Source organism: Fusarium proliferatum (genome assembly GCF_900067095.1).
Source record: "Fusarium proliferatum ET1 genome assembly, contig: FPRO_scaffold011, whole genome shotgun sequence".
Taxonomy (NCBI): Eukaryota; Fungi; Ascomycota; class Sordariomycetes; order Hypocreales; family Nectriaceae; genus Fusarium; species Fusarium proliferatum.
In genome coordinates this window covers 1,562,641-1,584,533 of record NW_022194800.1, presented here as the reverse complement: position 1 = coordinate 1,584,533, position 21,893 = coordinate 1,562,641, and the positions used below count along the sequence as shown (strand labels likewise).

Genomic DNA, 21,893 nt, shown 5'->3' with positions numbered 1-21,893 from the left:
GTTGTGTAATAATGAGAGATAGGCGATTGAGGTATATGATCTGTGCTGAATTCCAGCCACTATCTGTTAGCGCACACCGCCGCCGAATTCCGTGACTTCACTGCTTTTGCAACTCCGCCAGGTAAATTCCTTATATTTAAGTAGACTCACGAACGTCTTAGTTTATGCTCATACTAATGGTAATAGAAGAAGACTGTAGGTCACATAGCAGCTTGCAGTTATATAGACAGCCGAACAGGCGGGCGTGTCCAACATTGAATAATCGCTACGGGAAGTTCCGGGGCCAATAGCCAGAGTCAGAATCGCAGTGCGGCTGACAATGCAGTACCCCTCTTTGCAAGCTCGCATTATGGTTCGCAACTTCCCTTTGTATTGCACAGTTTGTTCACAAGAGGGTTGCGGGTCGTTATCGTTGATGCATCAGAAACATTGACAGCCCAAAATGTATCCGCAGTCTATTGGCACCGAGTCCTTCCGTCTCGTCTCTGTTACCATTGACTCCAATCAGCAACCCTCTCTTACCCTCAACGAACATGAGATTTCCAGTCCTACCAGGCCGAAATACTATGCACTCTCTTACACATGGAACCCCCCCAACATGGGTGATCCTGTAAACTATGCAGACACAGACGTGCGCTACATTCTCCTCAACGGGTCCACATTCGCTGTCAAGCCTAATCTTTACGATGCTCTCTTCCAGCTCCACAAGTCTTATCCTCGGATGCTATTCTGGATTGACGCCCTCTGCATCAACCAAAACGACTTACAGGAGCGCAAACTTCAAGTTGGCATCATGGACCGAATCTTTGGAGGTGCCAGTCGAGTGGTTGTCTGGTTGGGGAAACCTTCTGCTAAGCTTGAGCTAGGGCTCCAAGTTGCAGAACGCATAGCTTGCGTCGCCTCCACAGCTTGCAAAGCCATCGTTCGAGAGCAGAAGTATCCCCATACCCATCACCTGGAAGAAATGAAAGAGGCCTATGGGCTTGACCCGTTGAGCTTCGAGGAGGCGGACTCGCTGCTTACGCTCTTTAGTTGCCGCTGGTTTGGGAGACAATGGGTGATTCAGGAAGTGGCCTTGGCGGGAGAGATTGAAATCATATGCAATGAAATGAGCGTCCCGTTTGACAAAGTCGGGTCGGCAGCATTATTCTTGCACCTGAGTGGCCTGCTTGTGGCAGTCGGTAACCTACTGGTCGCGGGTGGGAAAGACATGCGCTTGTTGGAAGATATGCACCTCATGCAGACCGGAAGGACTCAAGTAGTCCGTGAATGGTGTAAAGGCGATCGCAGTGAATGGAGCGATGTTTTGCCTCTGATCGACTTTACAGCTGGAATAGTCGAGAATACTGTGGCTGTCGATCAAAGAAAGGAGAGTATAGTTGGCGTGATTCTCCTAAAACTGCTTTTGTGGCTAGTTGGTTTCGATTGTGGAGACCGTCGCGATACTATTTACGGACTGGCTGGTATAATCAGTCACGTTGTCAGCATTCACGGTCTCGACAGCATCCCCCAGAGACTCCAGCCAAATTATCGTCTCGATACAGCCACCGTGCTCTACAATGCGGCGACGGAGATTCTGCAGGCGACTGGGAGTTTGGCTCTTCTGGGTGTTGTCAAGGACCCAGCTCTACGTGAGACCACAGGCTTACCATCCTGGGTCCCAGATTATCCCCCGAGAATGGCGTTGAACCCAATGGCTGGACCAAACTTCAAGTCTCTGGGTAAGTTCGATGCGTCGAGATCTATAGATACAGCCAGGTATGGTGTCGACTTCCATATAGAAGACAAGGTTCTACATACTCGTGGCTTCTTCTTGGGTCGCGTTAAAGCCATGGGCGAGTCTTTGAAACTCATGGTTTCCGGTGGTAACTTCGCTCAGTGCGCTTCGATGCTAGTCGACGCAGAGGAGACATACCCCTTCACAAACCAGCCCTTCGCGGAGGCATTCTGGCGAACATTGGTGTTTGATCAGGACTTATCCGACCGCCCAGCCAAACTTCCCACTACCAAGCATTTCCAAGATATGGTACTCATGATGATGGCTAAAAGAATCAGCGATGAGTTCCAATCTGGAGGAACGGATGCTGTTAAGGCCTTTCTACAGACTCTGGAGTCTATGGACACACTGGAAGCCAAACATCCGAAACAAAGTCCCTTCCCCACAAGGAGGTTCCTAGCCTCATTCTGCAGTGGGTTTGGTTTCCTACCTGAAGCCGGGGACGATAAATTATGGGCATCTGAACAGCGAATGGCTTGGATGGAATTAAAGAAAAATAACTTGGTGTTTATGTTTTCCCTGTTGAGCACCACTCTATTCAACAGGCGGCCAGCAATGACGGAAGGAAGTTATCTTGCTTGTGTTTTCGAGTCTACGATGGTGGGCGATGAGATCTGGGTTGTTTCGGGATGTCCCACGCCGCTGGTTTTGCGAAGTAAGGGTCAACAGTACAGTTTGATCGGCGAGACTTATGTTCATGGTATTATGTATGGCGAGGCTATTCATGCTAACAATTTTGTTCGACTGGAAATTATATAATTCTCTTAATTAAGAATTACCAGCAGAATGAAATCAGAAAACCTAAGATATGAAACGCATATTATTCCTGTTAGCTAACGCAAGTAACTTTTTTAAACAAAATATCCACTACAGTGCCATGCCAATCAAGGAGTGAGGCAGCCTAGCCCTGGTGTTTGACGAGTTTAACAATCGGTTACTAGAATAGAACACGGACCTCAGAAGGCAGTGGACATCCCACTGATGCATATACTCTTGTTAAAAAAGGTTCCAAAATTATAGAAGTCTTAAAAATTAGGAACTAAATCACCCAACTCGTCTTTATCATTCTCATTGAGGCTTTGTCTCCATTCATCAAATGCAAGTGGAAAATCCACATATGGACCGTTCAAGACTACTTCGCCTCTCATCGCCGTACTTCTGCTCTCTGGTACCACAAAGAACTCGTCGCGTAGCTGTTGAGCTTGAGTAGCGAGCTCGTGAGCCTTTGGTCTCTGATCAGGATCCTTCCGATAACATGTCGCAATCAAGTCCCAAAGAACTTTAGGGACTTTTTCATTTTTGGCTTTCCGGCATCTGATACTGAGTATTTCTATCATCAGATGCCCGACGGCAAAGACGTCAGACTTCTCGCTATACTGGCGACCCTTAATAACTTCTGGGGCCCAATAATCGTGATTTCCGTAGTAGTTTGATGTTACCCAGGCACTATTCGAGAGATCCTGACCCTGCCCGAGGTCAATAATGACAAGTTCGGTATAGGAGGAATCAAACGGATCATTAGGACAAGGAACGTCATGAATTAGAACGTTTCCCATATGTATATCACTAGTTTTAATACAGCTATCAGTATTGTATGTCAGAAGCAGATCAGCTGATTCAATACTTACCGATGCAAGTATCCACGCTTATGTATCACGTCAAGGCTATCAGCAGCGTCTCTCAGAAGCTCTGATATTAGATCCCAATCTGTCCCCGTATTAACAAGGGCTGCTTCGAGGAACAGTGGTACGCTTCTCGCTCTCTCAAAAACAAGGAAAATCTCCCTGGATTCGGGGTTGATTGTTAGTCCATCGAGTCGGATAGAAGCTATGGGAGAGTCTGTGAAGGTAGTAATGCTGCTAGCCAGCTGCTTGACAATCTGATATTAGCCGTCACATTGTGAAATGCGATATCCATAGAAACATATCGTACCTCTCGTTTGAGAAGTTCAAGATTTGGATCTCCAGGTCGCCAAATCAGCTTAAGGGCAACGGGGATGACTTCGCTGTCGACTCTATGGAGTCTTGCCCCTTGCGGAACATGCCACGAGCCAAACGGAATGGCTCCACTATGCCCAGTATCGTCTGTTTCCCCTGTTAAGCTGATCTCGCGGAACGGTATGAGGTCCACCAAGCCACCATAGGCCTGAATCTTGGAGTTTTGAAGCTGCATGTCATCCAAAACACTCTCAAACGTTTCGTGTCTATTCAGTCGTTGTTGATCGATGACTGACCGGAAATACTTGCGCGCAGCATCCAGACTGAACCGTTTCTGGAGCTCACGAAATATAATTCCCGGTCTGGTTTGTAGCAAGTAGGTCCGTTTGGTTGCTGGATCGAACGTAAAGCCGCAGTCGTTCTTGGAAAAGACCTGTTAGGATTGTCCAACATGTGGGGAATAGATAAAGCATTAACTTACCCAGGCAACATATAGATCTTCTCTAGTCTTGCATAAATCGCTCTCGCTTAATTCTGTTGCTTCGAAAACAATGCCATTTTTTCCACGGTATCCCGGGAACTCAAAGTTAGCCTCACAACAGAACTTCAACACTTCTTCTTCGGTAAAAAGATGATGATCCCATGAGCAGGCCTTACTGGGCCGCCATGATGTTACCGGATTCTGAGCTAGATCGCCATCGATAATTAACTCCGACATCGGAATGAATTCTAAGTCATTTAAGATACTATTCGAATCCTGAAAGTTAACCAATTAGTATACAACAGGTTCGATCTTTGCTGAACATGAGCTTACTCCATGCAATTGCGCCAATTCTTTAGGTAACTCCACTTGCGATTGGCGACAATATGAAGCGACGGTGCGAACCATGAAATAAATCTCAAAGGCAGGATATTCACAGAGAACACTCTGGTTACCAGCCTCTATATTCCGACAGCTTTCTGTTTCGCTGGTATCACCTACTTCCACATCATCCTCTAGAGGACTAATTCTAGAACATAGCTGTTCCAGGTTTCGCAGATCGGGAATGGAAATGTGAAGACCATGCAGTCTAGGATGGTTATCTTTGATGAATGTAGAGAAGTTCCAAACAGCTTGCCAATCTCCTTCGTCTTCATTTGCGAAATGGATGTAATCCGGGAGGATGTCGCGAAAGCCTGGTTGAGAAATGAGCGACGGTAGGTCGCTATTAGCATCGAGCAACTGCCTCAGTCTAGAGTGGCAGCTGTAGTGATCCAACAGTGTGTTTGGTGGAGTTCGTGAAGAAAGCTTGTTTTTGAGAATTTCCCATGTTCGAACTGGGTTCATCTGATGTATCGATTTTTCTTCATCGTCCAAGTCAAGAATTGATTCTTGTATTTTAAGCTGAACATAGGTGGCCCAGCTCCAGTTATTTCGGATCCAGTCTTTGCTAACGGGTGATAATGCATGAGGGGAAACCAGGCTGAGTTCTTCAGAGAAAACATCATTTGTGTCACGGATCATGTCCTTTTCCCAAGAGGTCAAGGATAGCTCGACTCGGAAAGCTGCCATCTCAGAAGTCTGAAAAAGGATGCAGATAAACGCTGCTGTTTCCAGGATGGTAGTTGAAAGATGGCAAGGTCAGTGCCACGTTTACTCGTCTGCTTTCAAGGTATATCAACAGGCATGCTCTGCGTCTTAGTCAGAGCCTTGTTGGGCAGCGAGAAGTGAAAGTGCACAGTTGGGCAGCATCCAGGACAACAACGGAAGACCGGACCCCGCACATGTGTGTGCAACTCAAACTTCTCATGTCAGTTGTCGCAATCAAGCTCTGGAGACTAACCTCCCGCCAAATTTGCAATCATGGTCGATTACTTCAGTGCGGGCTCTGACGCGCTCAACTTTCCTAATACTCTCACAAACATTATATCAACTGTCCAGAAAATCTCAACCCAACGCCGATCAGGCAAACAGAAATGTGCCGAGCTATTGGTGGATGCATTTACTCTGCAGGATATGATCGACAACCCTAACGCCTCTGATGCTGGGTTGCAGGAGAAAAAGCTAGAGGATCTCATTGTTAGGATCAAGGATTGCTTGGTGAGATTCTCCAAGGAAGACTGGCTCGATGATGCGGTCGAAGCCATGTTCAAAAATGATTATTCGCAACTACGAAACGAGTATCTGAAAATAGAAGGCAGGTATATTTTGAGGGCGATAGTAAGTATTCCCTTTTATCTTTACTATTCCACCTACCGGACTCTCACGGCTGTTAGAATCACATCGAAAATAGCCTTGGCCAGACAGTATCACTCTGGCATAAGATGCTGGAGACAGCAAAGCATTCCACGCCAGTTCACAGTCTCACTCGCATCACCATGGACGTCTCTGCTCTAAATTGGAAAGAGTCGATTGGAAGAGGGGAGGTCGCGGGATATGGCGATGTAGAATGTCGCAAACTTGAGACCGGCCTCTCAAGTCAACGGGCTTTGAATCTATACCAAGACCTACAAAATGGAGCGCATATCCAGAAGATCCACGGCATTGTGGAGATAAACGATCAAGACTATGTCATTTTGCAGGACTGTTCCATCTTGACAACACTCAAGACCTGGCGCAGCGATTCCAGCCGAGTACTCACCCTCCGGGACCGAGTGCACATCGCATACGACGTGGCTCAATCTGTCGCTTGGCTTCATGGAGGCGGGCTCCTTGTCAAGTATCTGACTGAATCTTCCATTCATCTCAGGAGCGATGGAAATTCACGTCAGCACCCGGTTCTGACCCAGCTTCACTATACACGTTGTGTGAGTCTCTGCTTGATTGATATAACTCGATAAAAGCTGAACATTTTAGCTTTACGAGAAAACAAATAGTGTCCGTATAGATCACAGATATGAGGCTCAAGAGATCCTTGCACAGCTTCTTGAGAAAAACGGATCTATACCACATTCCCACGAAACTGATATCTGGAGGTGAGAAGAACAACTTCTGATGAACCTCTTATGATTGCTTATACTTATTTAGCCTGGGGACTATTGTTTGGCAGATACTCACAGACGGGACTCCATACCTGATCGAGGAGCCCATTTATTTTCATAATCCCGAACAAGACGCGGCAACATTAAAACGACGCTTGGACATCTATCCCTTTCCAGGGGACTTCCCTGTTGAATTTCCCTCGCCGCTTGTCGACATTGTTCAGAGCTGTTGGAAGCCGCTAGATCAGGGCCGACCATCTGCCATGACGGTAGCAAGTTCTCTGCTTCGAGCACTTGTTCTTCTTGATAAGGTTGTGTTTTCCTCTGTGAGAGACTGTGTTGGCGAATCTGTGAGAATCGCAAATCCTCGGGATTTAGAAATTGCTCGATCTACCGCCTGGCAGTTGATTCAGGAGGCGAGAAAGAGTTCCAAGATCCAAGATCAGCAAGTTAGTCAACTGAGCAACCACCATACCTCCATCCTTCTTCATCAATCCGAGCATCCGGAACACCCAGAGTGTGCTTTTCTCGTCGGGTCTCTGATTTGGTGGGACCTTATCAACGTCTGGTTAGTGAACGACTCGACAGTACCTCGTTCTGATCTGGGATTTGATGGTATGCTTACTCAAACACCTAATAATTCCTTTGGGAGGATTTATATGTCGGGAGCTAACTGAGAATCTTCAAGGTCGACGAGCAGAGCTTGCTCTTAAGTACCTGCTCTCAGCAAGTGATAGAGGGTATATGCAGGCTAACTTTGAAATCACCCGAGCATATGCAGCTCTTTGCCATGATTACAATGCGCGAACCAAGATTGTGCGTAATACATAACCCTAATTCAGACAGGCTATTTTTACATATATAATATACTTCTTTTATCCCTTTTATATAATTTAACTTACTTTAAGTTACCTTTATATATATATTTTTTATTAAATATTATTATTTTTTTAAAAATTTAATATTCTTTACTTACTTATTACTAACTATAATTATTTAATTACTATTAAACTATAATAAGTAGTAATTTTATAAAAATAATATAAAACCTTTTAATAAACTATTAAGTTTCAATACAGTATATTATATTACTAATAATTTAATATTAATATTAACTACTAAAAAGATACTTATTAATATAAAAAATTACGTTTAAGGCTTATAAGATAATAAATCGCTCTATTAATATAACTCTAAACTACTTCTCCTCCTAACCATCGTGATGACATTCCGTGCAGTAGTCGATGTGAATCTTGCACGAGTTAGACAAGTCAATGTTGCCGCAACGTGTCAAGCCATCTTGCTGTCGGCGTCTATCAGAAAGTTAGCATATGTTTTTCACGGGCGAATCGAGTCAACTTACAGATCCTTAATGTCCTTGCCCTTCATTCCAATACCATAATCATCGCAAGAGAACTGAACCGTACAACCAGCCTTACCGAAAGTAAGCACCTTGAGAATACTTCCCATACGCTCATATCGAGAAACATAGTCAGTATACAGAGTATCATCCTCAAACTTATTCAGCGCAGCTTCGCAAGCACCAGCGACAGCGTTGCGAACGTTCTTATCACCACTGCTGCATATGCTTGATCCATCGCCGTTCCAGTTCGTAGCGGTGGGGAGAGGTGTTGACACAGTAGATGCTTCGCCAAGACCGACAGTGGCAGTGACTTTGATGGTGTTGACGGCGAAGTAACTAAGCGAGTAGGACTCGTAAACGAGAACAGTACCAGCGTCGGTGCGAGTAAAGGGCTCATTGAAGACAGTGGGCTCAGGCGCAGGAGGGGGCGTTGTGTATAAGCTCATGGGGAACTCGGTGTAGTCTGCGCACTGGCCTGAGATCATGGGCGCCGTGACGACGTATTGTTCGCCGTCGCTGGTAGTCTCGCAGTTGCAGTAGGGAGTCTCGACGCGAGGGCCGCCGTGGGGAACGCAGGGGTAGTAAGTGCGCATCGTGGTTGTGGCGGTGGTGGAGGTGATCATGTCAGAAGATGTGAGCTGGGTAGTAGTGCCATCAGAAGTTGTACCGGAAGACTCGTTGGAGGATTCGGTGTTACGGGTAGTTGTGATGAGAGTGCTGGGGATAGTAGTAGTTCGCTCAGTCGTAGCCTCTGAAGAAGTCTCCTCAGTCTTGGTATCACTGGTAGTCCCAGCTTCGGTGGAAGTAGCCTCGCCGGTGGTCTCAGTACCAGTAGACGAAGCCGTAGGCTCCTCAGTGGTGGTCGCTCCAGCACCAAGTCCCTCATCCAAAGCATCCTCAAGGGCGTCGACGGTCTCCTCGTCAGGCTCAGAGTCAAAGTCATCAGGAATATCGCTCTCCAGCTCTTCGAAGTCGAGCTCCTCACCTTCTTCCGCCTCGGCAGACACGGTCTCGGTGGAGGTAGCTTGGGTACCAGTTGCGCAGCTGGCGACAGTAGGGCAGTCACCAAACTCGGTATGAGTGACGGTTCCATCGGTGGTGTAGTAAGAGATGGTCCTGGTGCAGTCCTCGATCTCAACAGCGGAGCAAGCCTCAGTAGTAGTGGTAGCTTCAGTGGTCTTAGCCGTAGTCTCGACAGTGGAGGGCTCAGCAGTTGACTTCTCCTCCTCCTTGGTGGACTGCTCTTCATCCTCCTTCTTCGTCTCGTTCTTGTCATCCTCACCTTCTCCCTCGCTACCGCCACCAGGAGTACCACCACCAGCTCCAGCAGGGTTGGTACCAGGAGGAGGGGGCAGAATACCACCAGGGAGGTTACCAGAGGGCTTCCAGAACCAACCACCGGGGAAGATGACGATAGCAGCACCACCATCGTCAGTAGTGGTGGTGGTACCTGTAAAGTCAGAGAAGTCCTTGTCCTGCTCAGGGACATAAGTCACTACAGCACCGTTGGAACCAGTTACAATACCGTCCTCAGTAGTGGTAGGCTTGGGAGGGGCAGTGGTCTTCTCAGGCTCGTTGGGAGCACCGGTCTGACCAGGTTCGTTCTTTGTGGTTGGCTCGTTTGAGCCAGCATCCTCAGTTGTGGGTTTGGGACCAGGAGCCTGAGTGGTAGGCTTCTCAGCATCCTTGGACTCAGTTGTAGGCTCTGTTTCCGGCTTCTCCTCGGTCGTAGGGTTAGCCTTGTCGGTGGTGGACTCAACAGGCGCTTGAGCCTCGTCAGAAGTGGAGGGCTCGGGAGCCTTCACTTCGGTAGTAGACTCGATGATGGGAACAGGGGCAGAGTCAGTTGAGACCTCAGGTGCCTTTTCAGTTGTAAGCTGAGCAGCCGCAGAGATCTCAGTGGTGGCCTCGGGGAGAGGGAGTTGAGTAGTTGGCTCAGCAGCCTGACTTGTAGGCTCGACGGCCTCAGTTGACTCGGTAGAGACAATGGGGGGCTGTGCATCAGTGGCAGCATTGGTGGCAAGGGTAGTGGCCTCAGACGGAGCACCAGTAAGTTCTGTTGAGGTCTGATCCACAGAAGCAGCGTCAGTGGACTGTGTCCCAGGCTCAGTCTCTTGGGTGTTGGGGTTAGGAAACACTGGATGGCCAGTGGCGGTGTTAACGGGGATGTTGTTGTCGGTGGTTGCAGTATCAGGCAACTGCTCGGGGTGAGAAGATGTCTCGACACCAACACCAGCAGACTCTGTTGTTCCAGCTGGAGGAGCAACGTTTGTTGTAGGCTCTACAGCCTGACTGCTCTCATCGCTTGAAGCAGGAGCAACATTAATCTGAGTTGTCTCCTCATCCACAGAAGTCGTAAGGCCCTTCACTTGCGCTGCAGAGGTAGCAGACGAAGTAGCTTGGTCAACAATAGCCTGTGAAGAAGTTGTCTCAAGGAGAGCAACCTCAGTTGAAGGCGCCACGAAACCCAAGTCTGTTGAGGTCTCATTACCTGCCGTTGTAGAAAAGTCCTGCGCAGAAACACCCGACAGCGACGTCGCAAGACATAGCGCAAGAACGCGCAACTTCCAAGGTTGCTGCATTATTGTAATGAACGTTAGAAATAAAAGAGTGAACGGCTATACCAGCATAAACGAATGAATGCGTATAGTCCAAGACAAACGAATGAAAGAGTGTCCGTAAAACAAAAGAGCAAGTGTAGAGGAGAGGCTTGGGATGTCTTTTCATGGGATAAACATACCGTGAGGATATACCCGTCATGGCTGACAGTGGAGCTTAATTTTGGGATCCTTGAAACAAGTCAGCTTCATTAACTTAGGTGAAACGTTGTGGAGCTGCTGATGCTCAGCCTTGTTGGGAGATTTGGGGCCGTGCATTGAGAATGCAACGGGAAGGACTCGGCGAAATTGAGTTGGATCTGGAACCTGGCAAGACAAAGCTGATCGTCGATATTACTGTTGCATTGAGAATTTCATCTCGGAGTAAAGTTGTGCTTATTGGATGTTGTACGGCTTTGCTGTGATGGAGATGGTGAGATGGAGCGCTCATGTTGATCCGTCGGAGAGTGTGATCCTTTGCGGCTTTGCCTATCTTCCTACCCCGTCACTGGATATTGGCCAAGTAATTTGTATCAATGGAGACTTCTACCAATTTGACGGTTTGCACACTTTTCTATACTGTTCCAATGGTCGCAGAGTGCACTCATTTGCGCTATCTAGACAATGTCAGATAACCGTAAATCCTTCGCTCACTGTGGCGCACCCTAAAACTTCAGCACACATCTCATTATTGCTAAGTATACGAAAATATCCGCCGACAATTGCCTTGTGAGGCAAGGCACAGCCAAAAGATCGGCAACAAGCGAAATGCATAACGGCACGGAATGAGGAGAGTCTTATTCTCTGCCCATCAAAAGTTTCTTCACCACCAATCTACTGTGGAGTTTCATATCAAATTCGAGGAGATAACTCATCGCCCGGCCGCGCCGATACTCAATGGTCTGTTCATTTTTAGTGATGTCTCTGAGACTCGTCAATCAGCGTAGGATCAAAGGATGAAACCCCCAGGGCTGATTTGTGGGGTGTCATCTTGGATAGTGGAGGCTCGGCTTATGCCAATTTACTGCAGGGGCTGCATGGAGATAAACACTCAAGGATGAGGCAGTCTCTACCATTTCAGTAAAATGTAATATACATACATCCATAATCAGGCTCCATTCGTTTTGGTTGTCTGTCTTCAGTCGTTCGCTCCTTTTCGCGTTTCCCCAGACGCAGTCACTCGTTTGAACAGTCACTCTTTACAGTACCGTAATTCTTTTGCCCATTATGCGTTTGTCCAGCTTTTTGCTGGCCGCTGGTCTTTCCAGCTCTGCACTCGCAGTCGATGCATCACTGGATCCTTGGGAGATTGACCCTAGCTGCAATGGCTTTGAGAACGACATCAAGGATGCTCTGACGCAGTCAATTGATCTGGCTGATGCCGCTAGAACCAGCCTCGAGTTCCTCCTTGCAAAGATGCCGGACCGAAACTCTGATCCCGACGGCGCTGTCAAGTGGGCAAGGATTTCATCGGCTGCTAATAGCATCTTTGGACTCATGCCTAACTACAAGGGCCACGATGCTGAGACGCAGAAGTACATTGAGGATTTGCGAGGTATATTGAACTCTTCTTGACAAACTTTCTTTGCTGACAGCGAAAAGACATCTTTGCTAAGACGGCCAACACTCTTCCCTCATCTCAGAACAACCCCGCCAAGGGCTTCAGCCCAATCCTCTCCCAGAAGCCCAACGCCAAGCCATTGATGGTCTGTGGTGACGATGTCTTCCAGTGGTACGACGTCGATGACGAGCCCGAGCCTGGTATAGGCAAGGTCAGAGACCAGCCAGCTGTGAGCCGCTACATCCAAAACGGCGGCACAATCGCCGGGGCATTTTATTACGCCAACCGTTGGGACTTTAGACAGACCAAGGTAGCCTCTGTCGGACACTGCATTGGCAACCGAGAGGCTGTGATCTCGTCGAGCGATGATATTGTGATCATCTGTCCCAAGATGACGTCTGACGCTGGAAAGGCGCGTATTACGCCGAGACAGTATAAGACTTCTGCTGCGCTGGGTGACCATATCATGACGAACTGGGTGTCCAACCCTACCCAGCTGTACCACGAGCTCATGCATTGGTTCGGTGGTGTTGACTCCAACTTGAAGCACAGTAAGTTCTCATCGCGGTTCCATGGTCTACCGGATCTAACACAATGCAGTCATCAAGGACCAGGTCGCTGTTAGCGAGAAGGGCTACTTGAGATATAAGGACAAGAACAACCAGGTCGAATACTACACCCGTCCTCCCTCGCAGCAAGAACTCAATCAGAAAGGACAAAGAAAGCAGGGAGCGTGTAAGTTCAGCAACCGTAATTGGGAGAAACATGCTAATTAGGTATAGATGGTCTTCGTTGGATCATGAACTTGGCACGTACTTATAAAGACAAGAATGGCAACACAAACCCTTATTCTGGTCCTAAGCTGGCAACCAAGAACGCTGACTCATTGGCACTCTTTTCTTTCATGATGTAAGTCAATCAACTGATGTGGAAATCGTTGCCATTTCTAATGGGGGCTTTTAGGTACCTGGATCAATTTGACTGGTCCAAGAACGGTGATGCTCAAGATTTTACCCGCCTTAGAAACAAGTTGGGCTTGAATCCTTAATTACTGCAATGTAGTGAGATAAGTTGGGTAGAATATAATTATCATATCAATAGTAGTACAAGATAATCTAAACTCTTAAAGTAGTATTACTTCAGGCAAAAACATCCTACTCGAGCATGGAGCCGCTATACAAACGAAGAATGACCAACTCACAAGCTGGTTACTTGATCATTGGCTCGGCTGCACAGCTGCGGCAAATCACTGTCAGGCTATTATCCATTCAACTGACGATACGATGAGGGGAAAGCCCGGAGTGAATGAATCCCGAATGGCTCATGAGTTGATTCCCCGTGAAGAAGTTTGTGGCTTGCTTAGTCTGGGGATTCTCCAGTGCGCTTCATTTAAACGATCTCACTGTACAGGGTACTCCATATTGATAGGCTACAAGGAGCAGTCTGCGGAATTCTGATCACTCAGAAGCTCGTTATCCCGGCGACCCCTAGTGTGAGCGAGGACACGCAGCAATGGGAAGCGGAGGCTCTCACGCCATCTAAATTCCAACCTTTTTTCAGCTCGGATCCAGCGATTGGTATCCGGGCGGTATCATTGCCACGAAAAAGTCAGAAATCTGAAATAGGAATGATTTCCTGGCTTCCGTGCCAGATAACAGTGAAAATTCGATTTAACTGCGGTCCTTTATAGGATCGCTTAATATCTGAAATAGAGTAAATACTTGAAAGGAACCTATCCCGCACCCCCCCCTAATCAGCTTGCTGAATTGGCTTGTAGCCAATCAGACCCCGTATAGCCCCCAGCCTCAAAGTTACGACGCCCGACAACAGGCTTATGCCTCTGACTTAGATGGGGGTAACATCAACCCAAAAGCGAGTGTCGTCAGTCTTGTAAGCAGACTTTGATTCAATTTGTGTCTGGATCCACTCAACAGACTCGCGGTAGAATCGAATATCCTCCGTATTGGGATTTGACAAGCCAGTCGCGCCGTTACGGTGACCGGCAAACCACTTATCGTAACCGTAATATTCCTGGCAATCCCAGCGGGAGGCAACATCAGCGTAGATATCAGAGCTGTGAGTGAGTTGAGTAGCCAGTCAGCTAATAAACGTGACATGTGCCTATTACAACAGCACTTACTTGAGCTTGGCACCGTTATTCCATTGACTTTCGGCCTGTCCTACGAAGCCAGCTCGCTTGGCGCAGACACGAAGCATTCCCCAGTTGACCTTGAAAACGCCAAAGTTGGCCGCATCGAGAGTCTTACCGTCGCCTGTAAATTCAAGTGTTGATATGCCAGTCGGTAGAAACATCTCTGCAGCAAGGTTCACTCACCATACTTGTAGTTGGTTGACATGTGTTCGTCCTCAAGCATGGCAATAGCCAAATCAAGGGTGTTGCCACCAGCATTCAAGATAGCCTGCTTGCGGGTACCGAGGCCAGAAACAGTGTAACTGCCACGGTCACCAGGAGCTGCGAAAGAAGCAGAGACGAGGGAGATGATAGTGAGGAGGCTGGTGAGCTGCATTTTGGTAAATACGAGGATCGAGATAAATAGTCTTCTATAGTGCTTAAGTTAGAGCATTTGCTATAGAGCAATGGACATCAAGACAGCTAGACGGACGCTTTATATATTAATTTCAGTTATTACCTACCGGAGAAATAAACTTAAACCACTCCAAATAGCTGCTCCCGACTCATCCGGACCCAAATTGGAAACACACTTATGAATCCGTAGAGTATGATGTTAAAATGCTACCTGAAACACGTAATACATACAAGACTCAATGGAGGAACGCAAGAACTTCCTATTGTTTGCAAGAGAAATCCCGATCGGGCCGAAGTAATAGAGTTTAGAGTTAATCACTCCACCAACCAACAGACAGATAAGCGATAAGAAAGCCGCCGAAATCATTATAAATTAGAGGTTGAGCAGCACTACTGTAAGCAAACCCCTCGGTTGGTGTATTATTGAAAGGCGGGAAACATCATGCTATGCCTCTTTGGGAACGGGAGCTCAGTGATTAAGTTGAATTCTAGCCTCTTTAGGAACGGAACTAAATTCTCTACTAAAGTGTCTGGGATACAAGCCTTGTTATTGTTTGGACCTCCTAGACGGAGACTATTCCTAGTCATATTAATATACAAGCACTGAGCTTAGTTTTCTATTAGTTATTACGAAGATTAAGTAAATCTTAACGATATTGTATCTTTACAGAACCTATTAAATAATTTACAGTATATAACAGTAAGGATAAATATTAATTAGATAATATATAGCCTACAATAATATTAAGGGATATACCTGATCTTAAGCATATTAATAGAGAATATGATAGTCTAGTATAATAGAATAGATTAATATTGTATAATTTCATTTATTTCTCTTACTACACTAGCCAGGCAGATTCTGTCTCTTGGTAAAGTGGAATCTGAAGGAATCTCATCTCTCACGTGATCACAAGCAAATTAATCTCATTCGCCTACCTCTGTTACTCACTCATTCTCAACATCTCACTCCAACATGGCACCCTCAAGTCCACTACCCCCCGTCGATTTCCCCTCACCAGACTTTTCCTTCAGTGGAGGCAACTCACCAGGCTCACACTGTATGCTCTCCATCACTTCAGTAGTCACCCATATGCTAATAATTAATAGCACCAAGTCCACCCATTTCGCCAGATTGGGGAGTATATGATCGCGATTGGCAAGGCTGGAGACATCTTATCCCAAAGCTACCATCCACACGACATCGTGCACTTACGCCGCCTGGCTTCAGCGATGAAGATGATGATAAGAGTCTGCAGCGACCAGCTGCAGCGTTTCAACAATCGCTCTGGTTCAAAGTCCCTGCTAATCTGAGACGCGATATTCTTCGCTTGGCGTTTGGGGATAGGCGTCTCCATATGCATCTCGCTTTTGATGCTGCTCGCTGTACCCCAGAGGATCCAGATGACCTTGAAGCGTATGAGCTGGGTGACCCAGATGACCCAGATGCTCCAGGCTTAAGAAGAAAACTCTGGTCGTGGAATGGATGTATCTGCGCTCGAAAGCATGATCCAGAGCTGGGTCCAATGACACGCGGTGGCCTCAACCCAGGGCCCTGGATTGATCGCTGCTGCGATTCGATCAATGTCCCAAAGCCACCGCCTCAGAACATCGGGATAATGGGCTGGTTGCAGTCCTGTCGGCAAAAGTACGTCAGCATCTATCTACCTACTAATGAGCACTGACTGACGTTGCGGGCAGCTACGCAGAGACAGTTGATGTTCTCTACTCTACAAACACCGTCATTATCTCCGGTGAAGCAACAATTACTGAACTTCCATCGCTCATACCGCACCACCATCTCACCAAGATCACCTCCCTCGAGATCAAGGCCCCCATTACCAAAGACAACGTCCTCGAGGATGTCACCAACCTCATTCTTCCCGCCCGATTCCCAAATCTCAAGCGTCTCTATATCTCAATAGAATGGTGCGGCGCGGGTATCCGCGATCCCGACCCAGATGAGCTAATCGCATCATTCGACACCCTGGCGCGAACAACAAAAGAGTGCGCTTTCGCTATCCCCATGGAGTGGTTCTCGCGTATCTCATGGGGTCAGATGCGAAGCGCAACGACAGGCAGACAGATCACGTACAGCCAGTTCTGGCGCACGCTCGGTAATGCCGAGGGAGATAAGGATGGGTATGAGGGCGGGCTTGATGTCATACAGCTACCTTTCGTTGATAGCTACCCCAGGCCTCCGTATCATTTGGAGAGTCCTGGTGCTGGGTATTGGATTCTGGAGGCGAGCGAGATGTCGTTGAGCACGCACTATGATTTCCTTACTGGGCACTATGATGATGACTAAAGCGACTTGAGATACAACATGTCGGGGTATAGAGGGAACTAGATTTATCTGACCCTGAATAGCAGACACTATTATAACAGCCGGTCTAAGAAACTGACGTATCAGCATCCTGTAATCCGGGCGGGGAATATCAGATCCTAAAGGCGAGTCAGCAGCAATTTAAAGTTGACAATGATTTGATCGGCGGTATGCATCCGACTAAAGCAGTCAGTTGATGCTAAGAATTGTGGCTTGGCATCAGCTGACATCCAAACCACGGACAATATCATTAAAGCCATCCTATAAAAATGACGTATCAACATTCTGTATTTCCGGCACACCTTCAACTCACCCTCAACTTAACACAGCTATATCCGACGTCTCCACTTGCAACCATAAAGTTCGTCTGACTGATCGAATAGTAAGCATACATTACGTAGATCGTGGATCCCAAATTCCCACTTATTTCCTGGCTTTTGTGAACCTAACGCTAGCTAAGCCTCGGGCCAACTGCCGCCGATGGGGTAGCCAAGGAGCGGGGTGAAATTCATTCTTATCGTCGGCAAGTGCACCTTGTCGACTGATCTATATAAATACAGCCTCAACCGTTTCCGCCATTCCCGGATCTCCTTCACCTCTCTCTACGCTCTGTGCTGTGACTATAAGCTCAGAATCAACCACGGCCCGCCTCTTTTATCAGTCTTCATCATGGCCCCGTCAGAGGATTATCAAAACATCTTTCACTGGGCTGAGACCCAGAAGGATGGAAGTATTCCGTCCTTTGCGACTCGAAAGAATGACCCGTATACATACCTCTCTGGCTTCAATAACCACCATGAATCAGAGGCTATTCCTGGGACTATTCCCCAGGGACAGAACAGTCCGCGATGTGTTAGGTTTGGGCTTTATGCTGAGCAGATGACCACGTCGTTTGGTGCTTCTCGCCAGGCTAATAAGAATTCGTGGCTCTACCGAGCAAGACCTGCTGTTGCTCACCAGGGATTCGTAAGTGTCACAACTCATGGGAGATTTCTTTGCTGACGTAGGTAGACGGATATGCCCAAGGTTGAAGGGACAGAGAGCTGCTTTCTGCCTCTGAACCCTGCCGTCAGAATCTCACCAACTCAGTTAGCCTGGGTATGTGAACCAACAACCCAACTCTACTACCATCGGCTAACACCCCAAGCTCCCATTTGACATCTCCGAAGGCACCGACTTCATCTCTGGCCTCCGCACAATCGCCGGCTCAGGTACTCCCCCTCACCCCTCCTCACCTTTACTCTCTAACATCCCCCAGGCGACCCTACCCTCCGCGAAGGTCTCGCAACACACATCTTCTCCGCCACAAAGAGCATGGAAAAGCGCGCCTTCGTAAACTCCGACGGCGACTTTCTCATCATCGCTCAACAAGGCAATCTCGACATCCAAACTGAATTCGGCAATCTCTACGTCCAGCCCGGCGAGATTTGCGTCATCCAGCGCGGTCAACGCTTCAAAGTCGCTGTTGAAGGTCCGACTAGGGGCTATATCCTCGAAGTCTGGGGTTCGCACTTTGAACTTCCTGAGCTGGGACCTCTGGGCTCAAACGGTCTTGCCAACGCAAGGGACTTTTTGTATCCCAAGGCCAATTACACTGTTACGCGCGATGATCCGTGGGAGATCGTGTATAAGCTTGGCGGACGCTTCTTCAAGAGCACGCAGAACCACTGCCCGTTTGACGTTGTCGCCTGGCATGGGAACTACGCGCCTTACAAGTATGATCTCACCAAGTTCGTCAACGTGGGATCTATCTCTGTTGACCATATTGATCCATCTATCTTTTGCGTTTTGACGGCTGCTTCACGAGATGCAAATGCTCCGCTGGCGGACTTTCTCATCTTTTCACCTCGCTGGGACGTCGCGTCGCATACATACCGACCACCGTATTATCATCGCAATGCAGCTTCTGAGTTGATGGGTCTTATTTATGGAGAGTATGCGGGACGGTCTGATGAGTTTCAACCTGGTGGTGTTTCGTTTGAGTGCGGCTGGGTTCCTCACGGTGTAGCCTACGAAGTGCGTCCCCTCATCACCTCCCATCACCCTCATATACTAACAAGCTATAGGAATTCAAGGCAGCGTCAGCGCAACCCCCGCCGCAGATGCAAATCTCCAAGGGCGCAGTGGCATTCATGTTCGAGAGCTGCAGACAACTGACCATCACGGACTGGGCGTGGAACAGCGAGAAGAAGCACGAGCACGAGCCCAAGATGTGGGATAACTTGGTCGATAACTTTTCCGAGCACCTTGATGAGATCAATGAGATCTTGGGGAAGAAAACCCTGTAAAAGTCGTGAGGGGAGAATGGAACGGTAGAAAGTCAATTGCAAATGGAATGTTTTGATTGGGCTCGGCAATTTAAATAAGGCATGAAGTTGACCCACAGTTTTTGGGGGAGGTGCAGAAGCTCAAGGCTTCCTCGGGCTCCGAGGTTGACAATATTGATAGATTGTTGGTGCAAGCTTATAGTGAGAAATGTCTGTGTTATTTTTGAGCCTCTTTCGCGTCCGTATTCGTATGGGGAGCGGAAATGTACTCCACTAAGTAGCTCCAATAACCAATCACAGATGACATGTTTCGGGTATTTTTAATCGCTGTGGGCCGGGTTGAGCTCTTCCGTTGACTCGAGAATGGGTCGATATCAATTGAATGCATTTCTACATCAATAAAAGCATCAACATCATCACTCTCACTCATTCATCACATATTCCAAGTCAACTCTCTCATTGTACTCTCTCATTCAGTTTATCGGCTGTGCATCAGCCTCTCCCTCAAAATGAAGGCCCCAAAAACACCAGAATACGAATTCGGCGGCCCGTAAGCGCCCTCCCTTACTCTCCCCTTTCATCACTAACTCTCAACAGCATCGGCGCCACAGGCATCGTCTTTGGTCTTCCAATTCTCATGCAGCTTCTCTATCTCGGCTGCAACGATGTTTCAGGATGTCCCGCGCCAGCTCTTCTAGAGCCTAAGACATTGACGTGGCAGAAATTCAAGGAGCAAACGCCCTGGCCGAAGGAGGGCATCCGGGGATTCATGAGCTGGGAGGTCACGGGCTGGCTGTTTGCTTATTATTTTCTGAGTCTGGTGCTTTATCGAGTTTTGCCGGCCCAGGAGGTTTATGGGACCAAGTTGAGGGAGTCGGGTAAGGCGCTGAAGTATCGCTTCAATTGTAGGTTTTGTTTTGATCGCACCCGCTTGGGCAGTGAAGCTGACAGAACTGTAGCCTTTTCCTCAAGCGTTGCGCAATTGGTCGCCTGCGCTGTTGGAACGTACATCTACGGCGCTGAATTCCCCGTCTGGACTTTCATGACCACCAACTATCTCCAACTCCTCACTACCAGCACGGTCCTAACCTTTATCGTCTCACTCTACGTTTACATCGGCAGTTTCTCCGTCAAGAAGGGCAATCCCGAGTTGCGCGAGCTGGCCAGAGGTGGACACACTGGCCGCATCATTTACGACTTCTTCATCGGCCGTGAACTCAACCCTCGCGTCACGCTTCTCATCTTCGGCGAGATCGACATCAAGTCTTGGTTAGAGATGCGCACTGCTCTTACAGGCTGGATCTTGTTAAACTGCGCTTTCATCGCTCAGCAGTATCGCAACTATGGCTATGTTTCTGATAGCATCTTGGTCATCGCTACGGTGCAAGCTTACTACGTGCTTGAGGGTCAGTATTCAGAGCTTGGACTCCTAGGTATGATGGATATCACCCAAGATGGTCTTGGATTCATGCTTGTTTGGGGTAACATGGTCTGGGTCCCTTTCCTCTACTCGACTCAGTGCCGCTACCTCTCGGTCTACCCCGTTCACCTGGGACCTATCGGTGTATCCGCTATCGCCACTGTCTTTGCCATCGGGCTGTACATCTTCCGATCCTCCAACAACCAAAAGGCTCTCTTCCGCAAGGATCCCAACCATCCTGCTTTCGCAAACATGACCTTCATCCAGACCAAGCGCGGAACCAAGCTTTTGACAGGCGGATGGTGGGGAATGGCCCGTCACATCAACTACTTTGGTGATTGGCTTCAGTCTCTTCCTTTTTCGCTACCGACAAAATTTGCTGGTTATGTGATTCTCCCAGCTGGTAGTGCTGTAGCTGGAAACGAGGTCGTCAAGATGCTGGATGGTCGCTTGGTGACTCCGGATGGCGCTGCGCCTTGGGGTATGCTGTTTACGTACTTTTACTCAGCTTGGTTTGGGTTCCTGCTTATTCATCGGGAGAGAAGAGACGATGCTGCATGCATTGAGAAGTATGGCAAGGATTGGGATGAGTACAAAAGCAAGGTTAGGTACAGAATCTTGCCGGGTGTGTATTAACCTGTATGATCGTAATGGTAAGAAAAGGGCGTGGGACCCAGTAACTGTATGAACACGGAGTCTCCGGGGTGTCTGGGTATATATATTTGTGCTTATTTTACATCTGATATATGTGGTTGAGCTCGAAAGAGGCTTATTCACGTCCGAAAGGTCACAGTTTGCTTCCGACGCATACATTAGAAACCACATGAGCACCAAGGTAGAAAGAAACATACTTTTAGAGTAAAAATGATTATTCAAATGACATTTAACATTTAATTCTTTTCAACAAGTCCAATGTTTGCATTGCAGGTCACAAGTCGGATAAGTCTTTTACCAGATCTTGTCCAGGGTATGCGAACGTGTCGCTGCAAAACTGTGAGAATCGTGTAGGGCTAGAAGTGACTATCACTCAGGTGATTAAGCGCCCACTTCGTCAGCGAGAGTGGTGCAGTGGAAACCTCGCTACGTACCCTCTTTCGAGTAAAAGACAAAAACAAAGGGAATAGCCTAATCAAGAT

At 47.8% G+C, this 21,893-nt stretch overlaps 9 protein-coding genes across 9 annotated transcripts; 6 read left to right on the top strand and 3 right to left on the bottom strand.

Annotated features, from left to right (window-relative positions):
- Positions 1-442: 442 nt before the first annotated feature.
- On the top strand, positions 443-2,536 carry FPRO_08735 (uncharacterized protein; the record flags this gene model as incomplete). Its single annotated transcript, XM_031222435.1, has 1 exon — positions 443-2,536. The coding sequence occupies one exon, from the start codon at positions 443-445 to the stop codon at positions 2,534-2,536; it is 2,094 nt and encodes a 697-aa protein (XP_031087895.1).
- A 266-nt stretch (positions 2,537-2,802) lies between these two features.
- FPRO_08734 (uncharacterized protein) lies at positions 2,803-5,266 on the bottom strand (the record flags this gene model as incomplete). The annotated part of the gene is made up of 5 exons (XM_031222434.1): positions 2,803-3,343; positions 3,406-3,647; positions 3,710-4,135; positions 4,196-4,471; positions 4,529-5,266. 5 exons carry the CDS (start codon positions 5,264-5,266, stop codon positions 2,803-2,805), a joined length of 2,223 nt encoding a protein of 740 aa, XP_031087894.1.
- A 291-nt stretch (positions 5,267-5,557) lies between these two features.
- FPRO_08733 (uncharacterized protein) lies at positions 5,558-7,506 on the top strand (the record flags this gene model as incomplete). Its single annotated transcript, XM_031222433.1, has 5 exons — positions 5,558-5,914; positions 5,971-6,501; positions 6,551-6,669; positions 6,722-7,290; positions 7,364-7,506. The coding sequence occupies 5 exons, from the start codon at positions 5,558-5,560 to the stop codon at positions 7,504-7,506; spliced, it is 1,719 nt and encodes a 572-aa protein (XP_031087893.1).
- Positions 7,507-7,885: 379 nt separating this feature from the next.
- FPRO_08732 (uncharacterized protein) lies at positions 7,886-10,620 on the bottom strand (the record flags this gene model as incomplete). Its single annotated transcript, XM_031222432.1, has 2 exons — positions 7,886-7,988; positions 8,039-10,620. 2 exons carry the CDS (start codon positions 10,618-10,620, stop codon positions 7,886-7,888), a joined length of 2,685 nt encoding a protein of 894 aa, XP_031087892.1.
- A 1,242-nt stretch (positions 10,621-11,862) lies between these two features.
- On the top strand, positions 11,863-13,244 carry FPRO_08731 (uncharacterized protein; the record flags this gene model as incomplete). Its single annotated transcript, XM_031222431.1, has 5 exons — positions 11,863-12,190; positions 12,238-12,747; positions 12,797-12,931; positions 12,979-13,105; positions 13,160-13,244. The coding sequence occupies 5 exons, from the start codon at positions 11,863-11,865 to the stop codon at positions 13,242-13,244; spliced, it is 1,185 nt and encodes a 394-aa protein (XP_031087891.1).
- A 797-nt stretch (positions 13,245-14,041) lies between these two features.
- Positions 14,042-14,724, bottom strand: FPRO_08730 (uncharacterized protein; the record flags this gene model as incomplete). Its single annotated transcript, XM_031222430.1, has 3 exons — positions 14,042-14,270; positions 14,337-14,469; positions 14,532-14,724. The coding sequence occupies 3 exons, from the start codon at positions 14,722-14,724 to the stop codon at positions 14,042-14,044; spliced, it is 555 nt and encodes a 184-aa protein (XP_031087890.1).
- Positions 14,725-15,720: 996 nt separating this feature from the next.
- FPRO_08729 (uncharacterized protein) lies at positions 15,721-17,052 on the top strand (the record flags this gene model as incomplete). The annotated part of the gene is made up of 3 exons (XM_031222429.1): positions 15,721-15,805; positions 15,855-16,392; positions 16,446-17,052. The coding sequence occupies 3 exons, from the start codon at positions 15,721-15,723 to the stop codon at positions 17,050-17,052; spliced, it is 1,230 nt and encodes a 409-aa protein (XP_031087889.1).
- Positions 17,053-17,739: 687 nt separating this feature from the next.
- On the top strand, positions 17,740-19,358 carry FPRO_08728 (putative homogentisate 1,2-dioxygenase; the record flags this gene model as incomplete). The annotated part of the gene is made up of 5 exons (XM_031222428.1): positions 17,740-18,036; positions 18,082-18,168; positions 18,218-18,281; positions 18,329-19,086; positions 19,137-19,358. 5 exons carry the CDS (start codon positions 17,740-17,742, stop codon positions 19,356-19,358), a joined length of 1,428 nt encoding a protein of 475 aa, XP_031087888.1.
- Positions 19,359-19,846: 488 nt separating this feature from the next.
- FPRO_08727 (putative c-14 sterol reductase ERG-3) lies at positions 19,847-21,393 on the top strand (the record flags this gene model as incomplete). Its single annotated transcript, XM_031222427.1, has 3 exons — positions 19,847-19,887; positions 19,935-20,242; positions 20,297-21,393. 3 exons carry the CDS (start codon positions 19,847-19,849, stop codon positions 21,391-21,393), a joined length of 1,446 nt encoding a protein of 481 aa, XP_031087887.1.
- Positions 21,394-21,893: the final 500 nt, after the last annotated feature.